Source organism: Neodiprion lecontei, chromosome 4 (assembly GCF_021901455.1).
Source record: "Neodiprion lecontei isolate iyNeoLeco1 chromosome 4, iyNeoLeco1.1, whole genome shotgun sequence".
In the NCBI taxonomy this organism is placed as follows: Eukaryota; Metazoa; Arthropoda; class Insecta; order Hymenoptera; family Diprionidae; genus Neodiprion; species Neodiprion lecontei.
Genome location: NC_060263.1, coordinates 7,607,853 through 7,622,568, shown reverse-complemented (window position 1 = coordinate 7,622,568; position 14,716 = coordinate 7,607,853). Strand labels below are relative to the sequence as shown.

Genomic DNA, 14,716 nt, shown 5'->3' with positions numbered 1-14,716 from the left:
ACAGCTAGGAATTTGAGTGAAAAATAATCAATTTTAAGCAAGTAGTCACGTTATCATCTATGCCTTGAATAACAGGAAAAAGAAACCGTATTCCCTATGAGAATATAGTTCAATAAATCAATGAATATTTGCATACTCCCAATAAATAATTAATTTATAATCTATGTATTACTATTGTTGGATAGTTAAGCTTCTATAAGTGCTACTGATAGCCATTTGATGGAACAAAGATTTCTTACGATTTGATATTTTCTTTTTCCCAGTTGAGACATTTTAAATGATATATCACAATTTTTCAGATCCATGTATTTCTTCATCTAGAGTAAGGCTAACATAATAGGCGTGTTATGAAAAAAATTGAAACAATATGTGTACACTTTTTTTGTTTTCGGAATGTATCAGAGTTTTATTTATATTTATTTCTGCAATTCATCATGTGTAAGCGCAACTACAAATCATAAATTAAAGGTTGTGGTTCAATCTCTGTCTGGAACAAAGAGTACGATAGATAATTGCCTGTTAGTGGAAAATCTGCGATATCTCTACTGACATTCATTATTATTTATGACATTATTCTGCAACAAGATATTTTATTATTCCAACTACTGTCAGCTTTATTTGTACCGATACATCATTGGCGCGAAGTTAGATATGGCATACAATCTTACAGGAACCACAACCCAGAATTAAAATTTACTATCATTACGTAGAATGGAGTATGTACAAAACAAACAAGTAATTTATATGCAAACCAGATTGTTTTGAGTGAAAATCAAGGGAATGACATTAAATTCGATAAATAATTTTAACACAAGTGATGTAGATAATAGTATTCGTAAACAAAAAAGATCAAAAAATATAAAATAATAATAAAAATAATAATAATACAAAGTATATTTTCGTTAGATGCACGTTGGACGGTAATTATTACAACTAGTAGAGATTATGATAATAAAGGACAGAAAGATAAATATAATATCAAATAATTGTTAGCAGTAGAAAATGTTTGTACATCAACTGAGAAGCAAGTCTCTGCTTATTATAATTATTATTGTTTTTCTTTCCATTTTGTTTTACCAATGAGATAAAATTTAAATGCTAAGAAATTATAAATCTAGTATAAAAATGGGTATATATTAATCAATGGATTTGTATAAACTAACAGACTGAACCAAGCAATCGACAATTAATAATAAAATCTTGATTATAAATTCTAATTTGGACATTGCTCGAAAGAAGATGAGTTTGCGATTACGTGACGATGAAAAAATGATAAAAAAAATCCGGATTTCTGAAAGTTCAACTTTTTCTTAACTACGTCAAACCGTAAGATTGAAATCAAACCAAATAATAGTTTAGTGTCTTTTTTTGACGAATTATTTCTTCATAAGTAGTTTGAAATTCAATTGCAAATTATGTCGACTGTACGTTCGAGTTTATTGTACACAGAGATTCCACGTTTGACGTGACAAACAGTCAGCTATTTTATAAAAGACGTTTTTCTGTATAAAAAGCATTGAATCGTACACATTTTCGGCACGATAGAATCGGGGGCAGTCTACTAAAATTAAATAAACCATTCTTTCTTTTTTTGAACTTGGTGACCAGTCGTGGAATGGACGACTGCGGAATCTGGGTCCAAAGCCATTTCGGCTCCTTTGTCTTCCTGCGTTAGATACTCTCCCTTATGCCTGGACATGTACCTGCCAATAAGCATTGCCATTATTATCAGAGCTATCAGTAAGATAGCCAGTACAGTTCCCAGTATGGCTGTATCAGTTTCATGGTAAGCTGCCCTCAGTTTGTCCTCGTCGACTTGCGGCGGTGGTCTAGTTTCAACTATATTCGGTGGGTGAGTAACGGGCTCAACTCCGCAGAAATCTTCCGTCAGCTGACTGCCCAACGATCTTACATTGGCTGGTCCGCTTTCTTGGAAGAGAAGCTTCAGCGGGTAAATATCGTCAAACTCAACTCTAGACAAGCAGCCAGTAAATCCCTCGGTCATAGATTCGTTTTTACCGATGTACATGTACTGGATGTTGTTGAACTGAGCATCGGCAGAAGCCTTGATGTTGAAATTGAAAAGTTTTGGCTCGTAGTTGTCGACCTGTATGACCAGGGTTGCCCCGGAATTTTGTCTGCTTATTCTGACGTCGTGGTACTGGCCTAAGCCGAAGTTTTTATCCGGGAATATTACTTCCTGTCTTTCAAAACCAAAGTCAAAAACGACACGGAGATGTCCGCTGTTGGATACCATTATCGTCATGTATTCTCCGGAAATGTTAGAAAATAGACCTATCAAAAAACCCTTGGGATTCGTCGTTGTGAATCCAACGCGAATTTTTTCAGCTATAGTAGAACGCCAGCTTCCCATGAAATCGTACTTAATCATCGAGCTCTGTCGCATGTTTACACCAATTTCTGAAAACACATAAGAAAACAAAATTTTAACGACCTATCTCTGATCAAAGATGTGTACTGTATTAGTTGTCTCATAAAAGCGTAAAACCTATAGATAAATTAACTTACCATCTGCACAAATTGGTCCTTTAAAAGCTGTCCATCTGCAGTCACACGCGTATCCATCAAATCTCTCCAAACATGTTCCATTGTTCAGACACGGGCTGCTTTCGCATCTCCCTACACAATCGGTGCTCACTCCGTAGATTCCTCTTCTAGCATGGCTTCTCAGATCTTGTAACACTCCGTTCAATAACATCGCTCTGATGCATCCGACGTAGCCATCTCTGTAATCAATTGTTGCTCCGATTATAAGATCAGAGGTAAGATGTAGCGCTCTGACCGGACCAGGTGGTTCTCTGACTTCGTTCTTAAGAGCTCCATCGATAACGATTCTGGCCTCCTTGCGGTTTCTTTCCACAGATACAGAATGCCATTGATTGTTGGCTAGGCTGTACGATGTTTGAACGCTAACAGCCAGCGGCCCACCTCCAGCCTGATATTGGAAGTGAATTTGGTTTCCTCCGTGAATAGATACTTTGATGTAATCTGTAGGTCCCTTGCTATGAATGATCACTGCATCTTGAATTGTGGTTTTAAATTCAAAATAAATATCGCCGCTGTGACCCATGTCGAATGTTGGTAGATTAATCGTAGCATCAACAATGCGAAACGTGATGACGTTTTTGAACAGATCTGAAATGAAAATTGTGATTTGTCACGCACTTTGAATTGAAATGTGTTTCAGTTATTTCCGTTCTTTTTTCTTTCATTTCGTAACTGTCAATATATCAGTATTCTTAATTTTATCTTTGCATTATTTTCATTGAATATTTGTTTCAATAGGTTTAAAATGATTTATGGTAAGTACAAATTGGGTGACGAAATTTAATAATCGTATGGTTCATTCAATATGGTTCACATACTTCTAGGTTCCCTAAGTACGTTTCAATTTTACACACAAAATTTCGTTGGGATTCTGTGTGCGGGTAGAAAAATATACAGAAATGCTCTTTTGTCAAACTGGCAAATATTTGGAAATATTCTGCCAGGGGTAATTATTATTGGATGAGGCTAATCATCTATGCTGCTTTGGAATTACTTTGGAAAGGTGAGAGTCCAAATAGACAAAAATAAGACAAACAAAGTTGTTGAATAAATTAATTACAGGATTGGAGATTGTTACAACAACTATACTCGTGTCAGCTATGGGAATTTTAAAGCTACCGTAAACCTAGGCACTTCAATTGATTCCTATATTAGCAGATAGATGATCTTCTGCTTACCCAAATGTACCCACGGTAATTCGGTACCTTACAGAGAAATTTGATAGGGTAAATTAGAAAAGAGTCGACGATGATCAGTGTTACCGCAGATAATTATAGTTTTTTTTGTTTACCATCGCCTTCGCAGATCAAAGGTCCGAGAGTATATCTTCCCTCTTTTTCATCAAGTGGCGTTCCAGTATCACCAAGCCGTAACTGCTTCACAGGCAGATGCTGTTTTTCGGTAATGTCACCGCCATCCTCTTGCCAGCTCTCAAGCCCTGAGTCGCAATTACACCACTTTGTCGGTTCTACACAAGTTCCAAGAACTCCACATTCACATTTACGAGACCCTGGGAGCGCACCACCCCAGTAATCCATGCGTTGATTGCCTCTGCTGACCCACCATGAATTTGGTCGGAAATCTTCGGTTATCGGAACTGTAAGATAAATTATTGGAAATTATTATTTGGCTATGGTCAGTGAAATTTTATTTATATGCTTTGGTATTCGGTTTTACAAACCTGGCGAGTTGAAAAGTCTCGACTCTTTGCAAGCGTAATTGATTCTTTGCGAACAGCTGGTGGAACGATTCAACAAAGCTTCGATTTGGTCAAAGTCGGCATCGTAATTCACGTCTTGAATAAAACTTCCCGGTTCTTCAAACCCGTTAACTGGTGTTGGTAGCTCATTACTATGTCTGAGAACAGTCATTACTCTTCCATCGGCATAGAATTCACACGTGACAGGAAACGGGCGTAAAGGCCCGCTTGCGTCAACATCAATTTTTATTTCAGCTCTCTGATTAACAGAATTTGTATTTTTGTAGGCCTCGCACGACAGCGGATGCAGGGCTAAACAGAAATTGAAATCAGTTTTATGCTCAGGTCATCCAGAGTCAAAAGGGTCGTTTGAAACTTCATTACACTTTGCTACATACATGTATGACAGACGGCTCCTGCATAGCCGGTATTTGTACAGTCGCATGTAAACTCGTCGGAAGTTTGACGACAAATTCCTGCATGTTTGCAGGGATTAGGGTTGCATCGATCTGTCATTTGACAAGCATCAAAGACAACTTCATTTTTGCAACAGTATTCATCCTCCTTCCAATCGGTAGGTAGTTTATAATTTCCGTCAACGGTAATCATTCTCATACATCCAACGAATCCTCGATTTGTTCCTGTTCCGAATACGCCCCCACCAATCAAGTATAACGAACCTGTTGTCATATCCAGTAAACGTCGCGTCCGCATTGGACGACCATCCACATTGAGTGTGAGGCTATTTTTCTGTATCGTCAGTACAACTTGGTGCCATTTTCCATCATTAAACATATCGTCAAAGTTATCCAATATCACTTTTGGATTACCTTGGGTTTGTATTTCCACTTTTATTTTTCCCTCTTCGAGGAACAGCTACAAACACAAGTAGTCATGTCACTTGTATTCAATCGAGTACATGTCTATCGATTGAAAAATGATTAGCATTACAATTATCACTCACTTTTACGTATCCAGGAGAAGTAAATTGATGATACATAATCATTCCTTGATGTTCGTACGTTCGGAATGCGAGCGAAATATTTAATGAGTAAACTCCTTCATACCCTCTCAGTCGAGCGAATGATTGCGGTGTTAAGAATGTTATTGGAATTATAGGAGGTTCTGGACAGTAGTAAATCGTATTCACTTTGTGGTATCTAAGATTTTCGCCAGTTATTTCAGTTTCTTTAAGCTCGTGGAAGAAACTGGTAGTGTTTAGATAAAAGTTCTCTATACATCCGGTGAAATTTTGATTTACCACTAAGCCGTCTTGCCTATTTGGCACCCCGCCGATGAAGAACTGTTAACAAACGAGAGACGGTGTTTATTTTTGTTCTATTTATTTTCAAAGTTAAACCCTGATTGCGATAGATTTAAAAAAAAGAAAGTTACGTACAGCTCTGTTCAAGTCAAGACGGTAAAACTCCCCTTTGATTCTTCCTTTGATTAATACCCTGTCAACTGAGAACGAAATCGTCCTTCTGTTTCTGGATATTACAACATCATGCCACATATTATCGTCCAACAGACTTCCGACGGATAAACTCGTCATGACACCAGACCCCAAGTCTATGTTTAGCAGCATTCTGTTGTCTCGCAATTGTAAGGCTAAAAAGTCCCCTTGCGTTCCACGAGAGTACACCAACACTCCGTCGGCATTGTTAGTTTTGAAACGAAAACGGAGAGAATGTCTGTCTGTTTCGATTGGCTCTCGAAGAAGATCCCAACGTACGAGCGATGAGCCATTGAAGGACAGCACGTCAGATACTATAATTAGTTGATAGAGTTGAATCGTGAGAAAGGATCTAAGCTATTCCAATACTACAGATAAAATGATTTTGATATAGAGTGTAGCTAATACCATAATTGCATCCGTAGAGCTCAACGCGCAGGGATATTCTATCCCTCCATCGAGTTGGATTTATTCTAATCCATCTCGCAATTATAGGCACCTCAAATTTGTTCAATTTAATCATATCTCCGTTTACGTTGCCTTTGAACATCTGTAAGGGAATGACAATTTAGCAGGCCAGTTGGGAAAAGTGTTAGTTTAATTCCTTCCCTCTTGTTAGATAAGTTATACACCGAAACTGATCATATTGCCACAGAAATTGATTTTTTAGTGAAAAGATTATTGTCAAAAATTTCTACCGCTACTGTAATATGCATACGTGGTGAAACAAGAATTTGTGCAATTGTGTAGCAACAAGTTGGTATTAGATAGAGTGTTAGTCACAAAAGTGAAATAATAAATTATGCGATAGTGGCTGGATGAATTATTGGAAATTTAAATATTTCTTTGAATATCGTTGTACTGCGTATCGTTTGGTACTGCCTAATAAAGAAAAACATCCATCGAATAAACACTCGAAAGTAGTAGTATATATCAAAGGTTTTTAGAGTACCAAACGCGAAAAATATCAATTGATTTTTTCCAATATTCTTTCTCAGTACCTCGTCCACACCATCCTCGCTTTCATAACTTGTCCAGGCCGAACCGTCGTTTGAATATTGGACAATATATTCGGTTACGAATTCGTTAGTATGTGCACGACCACGCGTCGCAATACTGCGTATATCGTATCTTTCTTTCAGCTTCATTGTCAGATGCTGATCGTAGCTGCTGGTGTCCGGTGACCATGCCGAATCCCCTGCAATTCCCAGCCCGTATCCAATTGTTGTTGAAAGCAGATAGTAGAAGAGAAGCAGAAAAAGTGAAACAGGTTCAGAAACACATAAGTATAACGATTGTACAATGTTTTTCTTTTCGCACAATAGTCTCTTTTATGATCCTTCATTTTCAGTCCAAGGTGATACAATGTAGGGGGCAGGATCTTCCAGCGTCGATTACACTAATTTCCACTACTACCATGCAAGCGGATAGATTACTCATGCATAATTACTCACATCGTGTATCATACATTATTGTTACACCGACCCTTAAGCCCGTTAAGACCATCAACGATTTATTATTGGATTAATAAGAGGGATATTGATAAAATAACTTAAAATATATATATCAAACGCGTTCGTCTTGCACTCAGCCAGTCAGCTGTTTCGTCACTTTTTGGAATAATACATTAGGTGAAAGAATGACGAACACACAGATACGCTGCGAAATGATAGCCTTCTGAAATCGCTGAAAATTACCTTGGTGTTGCCGTCTTCCTCCTTGTAATCAGCATAGTCAAGACCGTTTGTGCCATAGCTAATACCGTACTCCATCACATATTCGCTCGAGTGCGAACGTCCCTGGGTGGCGATGGACGTCAAGTTCATCACTTCGTTCAGTTCGATGATGAGGTATTGGTCAAAATCAGAGCTGCTAGCTGTCCATGCGTTTCCGCCTATGTCCCAACAATATTTTACGCATGCAAGCAACTCAAACTGAACTTAACTAGGCATTTACTATGTTTCCAATAGTACGAGGTAATAAATAATAACACACAAAGATCTAGCCTCTGGCAAAGGTGATAAATAATTGTCGGAAAAATACTTTTCAGACTATCCTTTAATTGCTACAAAGAAAATCTTAATACAGTCGAACCGAGTAGTAAATTTCTCCTCGCATGAAACTTGGACTAGATATATATTTAGCTGAACAACTGATTATTCTGCTATGGTCGTACTATTAATAGAAGGTGGACGGATAGATAGATTCAAAGTTATTACTAACGATTCACAGAAAATAACGCGGGGGTAAAGTTTGTTCCGGTTTCATTGAACTTTACCTCAGTTTTACCTCTAGTAATTTGAAATTCAAGGACTCAGAATGTAAAATTAGTCAGAAGCATGAGACATTGTACAGGGAACATCTGGCTTAGTTTGATGCCGATCAATAAAGTTGTTTGCATAAAATATATAGAGATACAAGTGGAGAGGGAACTGAATTATGAAAGAGAAATAAATATTGATCAAGTTCAAACACTTGTCAAAGCCTACCATTGTTTCAGTCTAGTTTTGGTCGATTGACGGTAGTCTAAATAATAGCCATCACGTTAGTCTAAATAATAGAGGAAGCTGGAATGCAAAATCTAACATATTTTCAAAAATAAATGGCTGGTTCGGCTGTATGTAATCCTTTATTTATTTACCCACTGATTCAATAATAATCGTACAATGCTTATCAGTTGTTACGTCAGATAATAATAATAATAATTAATCACGTATTTTTAATAAAATATGGGTTTGTCGATATTTAAATGCGATGACAATTCTCATTTTGTGAATACTCGTTCATATTCAACATTATTTACTAATAAAGATAACAAAACTTCTCTAACTAAATCTTTTCTCGGGCTGCTCGGGCTTGGCAAAGTATTTCTTGCAATATTCAAGGTCCAATGAATGAAGGGAAACTGAATTTTCCATTAGCTTTTCAAAGTTCATTGTTTCAAATTTAATACCGCGAGATTCTGGGGCAGATTTGTTTTCTTGTAAGGCAACGGAAACGCAGTGATCTGAATCAAGTAACGATTCCTCAAAGAGCCAGTTCTGTTTCACCCCGTCTAAGTAGAGTTCAGTGTCCGTAACTAACTGACCCGCCACTAAGGGCGAATTTGTTTTGAATGAAATTCTTGATAAATCCATAGTTATTCCTACGCCTATAGCTTTGACATAGCTTTCCTTCAGAGACCAATGTCTGCAAAACATAGATACTTGATCCATTTCAGATTTTGAGTTACCTCCTCTGATCGAGTTCCACTCTGTAGGTGTAAAATTTCTATTCATAATTCGGAAAAATTCAGCCAAGTTTTTACCACCGGTGTACTCTAGCTTCATTACATCGACTCCTAACAGTAAATTTCTAACTTCCCCAGCAATGACTGTGTAGCTTCCCTGATGGGACACGTTGAAGTTTAGATTCTTAACGTCGCCATTCACGAAGGGCCGATCACTTTCATCTCTACCGAACGATACGTCACCGTAAGGAATATTGCCGTACTCATTTACAAATTTACGCATCAACAATCTGCCGACAAGAGAGGCTCTCGCATCTTTTTTAAACACGAATCTACCGATTCTTTCCTTCTCTTCGATTTGTATGCAAGAAATAGCTTTTAGGAATTCGGTCTCACTTGGATCCCATTGCAGCCAATTGAACGCCCATCGAACACTCGACCTTGCCATTTTTATCATAACAAGAATCAGATATGTTGAAATAAGTTACGTTCTTTCTTTTTTCAATATATAAATAAACTGTTTCACAGCGGACTTCTACGACAGGCTCCGTTTTGTAAAATTTTGGGACTTCTTAGTATCCACCTGAAGCAAATATACAAGACGCAATTTTACTTTTTTTCTGGCTATTATTCGATTACCAAACTCAGACCTAAGGTTGAACCTGAATATATGGAAATAAATCAGAGTTGTTGCAAGGTTTGAACTTCAAAATTGTGTCATTTTTCTATGCTATAAAATTTCTTATCTACATGTAAGAAACCAACTGATGTTTTGAGCTAAAAATTATCTACTGTTAAAATAATACCTGGTCACTTTCGTAATGTGGATATAAGTGAAAGTGATACAGGATTGTTACAAATTTTTAATTCACACATTAGATTCTTGCATTACAACTTTTCATATTGACGCTTTCAGTCACAGTCTATGACAGAAATTAGAATTCTAAATAAAACCCATATTAGCGTATAATATTGTCTCAGATCTTGGTTTGAATATATTTTTGCAAATCTTAGAAATTTCTCAGGTTGCAACAACCCTGAGTATTGACGAGGCGATAAAGGCAAGGATTCAAAGAGTTACATGCTTATCTTCTGATGGATGAGTGCTAGTATATCTAGAATGATACGTACAGGGCTGATAGCACTAATTTTGATAAAAATGATAGGAGTGATTACCTGATGTAGAGAAGTACGTACAATGCATTCATCGAGTTGACTAAATACTTTTCGCAATAAAAAAGTTACTTCTATATCTACTGGGGAAACTCAACGTGCGTCGTTTGTTAGCGACTACTTTGTTCGCGTATCGTTTCATGAAAATTTATGTCTCAATGTCACGATGTGTTGAACACTGGTATATTATTAAAAAAAAAGATAATCTTGCTTAGTCAGGGTACTATTCAACTTTGATTTTTTCTTACTATAAAAGCTTAGGCCTGAGTGTTCTGAGAGCAGGAAGTTACGGGAAGTGTACTGTACCATTTTATTGATTTCTTTCAATTGGCTGATCAAGCTTGTTTTAGATATATTTTGTGGTGACAAAAATTGTATAGTTTCTTTAGAACCTTGCTGTTACACGATTAGGTGAATTTTTTTTTTATTACCTACTTGTAAAATTTCAATATGATTATTCTGACCTGACAAATTTGAACGTGAATAGTATAGCATATAATTTATCGTTAGTAGGAACTTGGAGCGTGTCAGATGATTGTAACAGAAGATGCGATCAATACGTATAGAAAAAATTAACAAAAGTGAATTGTTATCAGCCCTGAGTATGTGACATAAATGCTTGCAAGACTGCCCTGCAAACCTCTCGTTTGAATGAACTAATAAACAATGAGAATTTTTTGTAGGTTCGGAGAATAATTAAAATCAAAGAAGTCGATATTTGTGCCAGCGAAGATTCATTGAAAGAAAGTAAATTTGAGATTACAACATCAAGAGTAATAAGGAGAAAAGCTAGTAGCCGACAACAAGAAGAAGCTACGGTATAACAACAACACAGTATTCAAGGCAGGCGTATTTTCACCACATCCACATGTTTGGTTCGATTTTGGATTCAGCTAAACCGACTTAGTCTCGCCTTGTGTCTTTCGACGTAAAAATCAAACGATATTATAAAAATTTTTACCGTTAAGCCTGGCATTTTCGGGTCCTCGTTCGGACAGGGATGATGTAGCCTTTAGTTGAGCCTTCTCAAGCAGTGGCATGCCGCAATCGTAATCATCTGAAAGAAAAAAAAAAACAACAATAAACTACGAAGCGTCAGGTTTTACCTCGGCGTAATTTGGCGAGGATGAGAGAATCAAGGGTTGGATAATTCGTCTTCGGAATAACGTCGCCGCTTGGAGCAAGCCAACGCCATGTTGAGCGTTATATGGGCTTGGCCCAAAGGGATAGTTCACGTTTGAAACAATATTATTTCGTCTATCGGAATCAGAGCTACATGCTTCGGTTCAATTGTTTTCGAATATGCTCGTCGCTTCAACTTACATCCGTTTGTTTTCGGCACTGATACGAGGGTGAAGAGGAGAACGATGTACTTGATAACGCACATCATAACATTGCTTGAATTTGCGGTTACACGGGTTACACCCAACTCTGGTTGACTAATGAATGATCCACGCAATGCCGCGGTCCGAGTCGGTGAGTCGACTCAATCTGTGGCTGTGTGAGGTGGCCGAATGAATAGTCAGACTATAGTTGCCAGTGACGCACACACAGTTGACACTTTCCAAGTTTCCACCCAACGTCTATTGGCTGATCCATACATTTTTTAAATCTATCGGAGCGACATTTGGTGGCCGAAAGTCGAACTCGAGACCTGTTCGACTTTCCAACGCTTTGTAAGCGTTCCGAAAGAGGGCAGCACTGTTTGAATCAGTGATCGGCAGTTGGTTGTGACGAGACAAATGATTAACGCCCCGTTTTTTTCGACACGGTTTATACGACGTTCAATTTTTTCTGTGTAGTTTCGAGACAGGCTGAACTTGGTGTAAACTTTTGATTAACTTTAGAGGAATCGGGGTTTCGAACGCTTGCTCTTGGGAAAAATATCGCGATCATTACTCTGTAAGTAAGCAAGCCTGAGGCTACGTAAAGCCGTGACAGTAATGCGGTAGTTTTTTTTATCGACACGCAATTTCATGTGATACACGAAACCGTTCCGTTGGGATAACAGTTTTCAGTCAACGGTTGTGATTTGTGGACGTTGCTCGTAGTCGGTTCGCATGCTTCCTAACTTTCGATCAAATCTGGAGGCTGAATTGAATCAAATTTAACGATAAATGCAAGGTACAAGTACGAGCTTATTGCATTTGTTTATTGTATCACATAATTTATTCGACTAAACACTATTTCTATAAGAAAATGCTTCCGAAATATTCTCACTACTTTTTGTCTATATGATTTTTAGAATCGATATTTGATACTCCGTTTTCGGAATGTTTGTGGGCGGTTGTTTTCGTTTTCATTTACTCTACGCTTCCTCTTGTTCGACCGTTTTGTATATGTGTGTCTCTTTTTTTCCTCACGTGTTTGCCGAACAAGTGAATTTAATAGAAGAATGCATTTGTTTCGGCGTTTGACTATATTCACGTAAAGCGATTTCAGATAACACCGAAGCAACCCAAACAATCGACAGGCGCAAAAATACTACGACGTTTATGTTCAAATAATAAAAAACGGATTTTGATTCCAGGACCAGGAGATAAGCTGCGGATGAGGGTTTATTGCGGATATACTTGTGTTGTGATAGGCTTGCACAGATCGTCGCGATGCAGAATGGGTGAGTCGCATGAATTTCAACCTGTTATCTTTTTTCTGTTTTTCGTCTGTTGATTTTTTCTATTGGCCATGTGACAAAGCGATGGCTAAATAAGGGAACGTGATTTCATTATGTAGTAGTATTTTCATATTCCACATGTCATATTTATTGAGCAGCAGAATATTATTTACAATATTTTACACACGCAAATAAAACCTAACGAGGCAGGTAAAATTGCCTGTGCGTAATAATGGTGTTTGTAAACTAAAAATTAAGATTAAGGTAACAGGTAAAGAGAATAGAATACGAAACTAAAAAGATAGTATTAAAACTCACATTATTGAGCTTTGCTCGCGTCTTTAAAATTGCATCGATGTACGCCATTTATACTAAATGGCTATAAATAACTTCAACGAAGTTATGAAACTGCTTTTGAAGTTAGCAGTTTTGTAGATCGTGGGTAGCATCAAACCTTTTTTCCTCGTTGTTATAGTGGAGGATTCGAAATTTTGATAATGATAATCATATTGATTGCGTAAAGCCTCGACATCAAACGAACACTTGAGTCTTTGCAGCGTTTTATTCGTATTAGATATCGTTACAATTTTTATAACTCGTTTTTGGAGGGACGCTAATTTATTAATTACATTATTGTAGTAAGATATAGTGAGCAAAAATTTCAGAAATGATGTTGACCTTTTTTTAGGGAATTTTTTCCACTTCGATATCCCATACATTTGAAGAACAGTGTATTTACAGCTCTCTGCAGTGTAGGCCATTTTATAAAGCTTAATTCTACAAAGTAGATTGTCATTGAATAAATCAACATTAGATATACAACACACATTTTATGAAGCAAACACAAGATTACCTACATATTGATGTTCCAGCTTTCGTATCTTCGTATAAATAATTTCTCCCACAATCACGATTCGTTCAATTTCAAAGCTCTCATGCATCTCGCAATACAATCATCTCTTCAATCAAAGTTACAAGGTTCTTGAGTAGACTTCAAACAAAAACAGTTTTTACTCCGTCTAGCTGTGCTCCAGTGTGCAAGTTTTTTTCGGAAACTGATGCATTACGTAAAACTTGCCAATTCGAATTCCCAGACAGGTACCAGCTCTCGAGTTCAGCGTCGTATGTATAATATTTTTCAGAATCCAATCAAGTCCAGAGAATTTTTCGTTCGCTTTTACCAGGCGCTGAAAGCGTGCTGCTTCAGCAATCCATGCGTTAATCGCCCTTATCTGACCCTCACCAGAAATTAGGTATATATGCTAAAACTTCTAGTTGGTCGATACACGCGATTTTAATCCGAGGAAAACCGATTCTCGAATGAAATTCAACCAATGGCATATAATCGTTTACGTAATGCTAAAATCACAAGAACATTCTACTTCTCCATTGACTATGATTTATTCTAATCCATCCTGCAATGACAGGCACTTTGTTCTTTTTCGGAATGGTTGTACATCCGCAACGAAGTAATAACTTAACAAAAATCGTTGAATGAAGGAAAATTTTCATTTCGGTTCGATTACATTCACTCAAGTAAATTTATTCAATGTTTCTGTTCCAATTACACACAATTTCTCTACCTTCCGAGATGAAGTCTTCAACTTGAACACGTCTCAATTTGTGTTACTGTTACAACGACCCCACATCCCGTTGAAGTATGAACAATTTACTAGAGTGTTGGATCAGTGCCTATGTTGCAGATGGAACGAAATGCACAATAAACCTCTTTTCAAGCACATCTGTTTATTTATTTTATTTCTGTTACCATTCGCATTGCTTTTTACATACCTCTGTGGTTTTTCTTCCGAGCACTTTGCTAGATGAAAGTCGACAATTACACGAATATCCTGAAAATTGAAAGTCTCTTGTAATCTTGAAACGTTGTTTTGATATTGTCATCTTCCTATAATGCTCGTAAGTAGCATGGTGAAAACTCTTTGTCCCATAGCTAATACCGCACTTCATTACATATTC

The 14,716-nt window shown here is 37.2% G+C and overlaps 2 protein-coding genes across 4 annotated transcripts in view; one reads left to right on the top strand and one right to left on the bottom strand.

Moving 5' to 3' along the window:
* Positions 1-815: 815 nt before the first annotated feature.
* On the bottom strand, positions 816-11,687 carry LOC107225181 (neurexin-4). Of its 3 annotated transcripts, none has more exons than XM_015665553.2 (11): positions 11,449-11,687; positions 11,087-11,182; positions 6,725-6,921; positions 6,132-6,273; positions 5,667-6,037; positions 5,232-5,570; positions 4,666-5,143; positions 4,250-4,579; positions 3,860-4,165; positions 2,530-3,156; positions 816-2,421 (listed from the first exon to the last, which is right to left on the bottom strand). In XM_015665553.2, exons 1-11 carry the CDS (start codon positions 11,513-11,515, stop codon positions 1,568-1,570), a joined length of 3,807 nt encoding a protein of 1,268 aa, XP_015521039.1. In that variant the 5' UTR covers positions 11,516-11,687; the 3' UTR covers positions 816-1,567. The 3 variants fall into 3 exon arrangements, with proteins under 3 accessions (XP_015521039.1, XP_015521038.1, XP_046592180.1); XM_015665552.2 differs by lacking the exon at positions 6,725-6,921 and adding an exon at positions 7,421-7,617 and having other exon boundaries at positions 11,449-11,686; XM_046736224.1 differs by lacking the exons at positions 11,087-11,182; positions 11,449-11,687 and adding an exon at positions 7,421-7,558.
* A 275-nt stretch (positions 11,688-11,962) lies between these two features.
* Positions 11,963-14,716, top strand: part of LOC107225363 (disintegrin and metalloproteinase domain-containing protein 10) — a 347,658-nt gene continuing 344,904 nt past the window's right edge. Inside the window, exons 1-2 of the mRNA XM_046736150.1 lie at positions 11,963-12,249; positions 12,656-12,742. Of these exons, the coding sequence (XP_046592106.1) occupies positions 12,732-12,742 (11 nt within the window). The 5' untranslated portion in view covers positions 11,963-12,249; positions 12,656-12,731. The remainder of the gene's footprint in view (positions 12,250-12,655; positions 12,743-14,716) is intronic.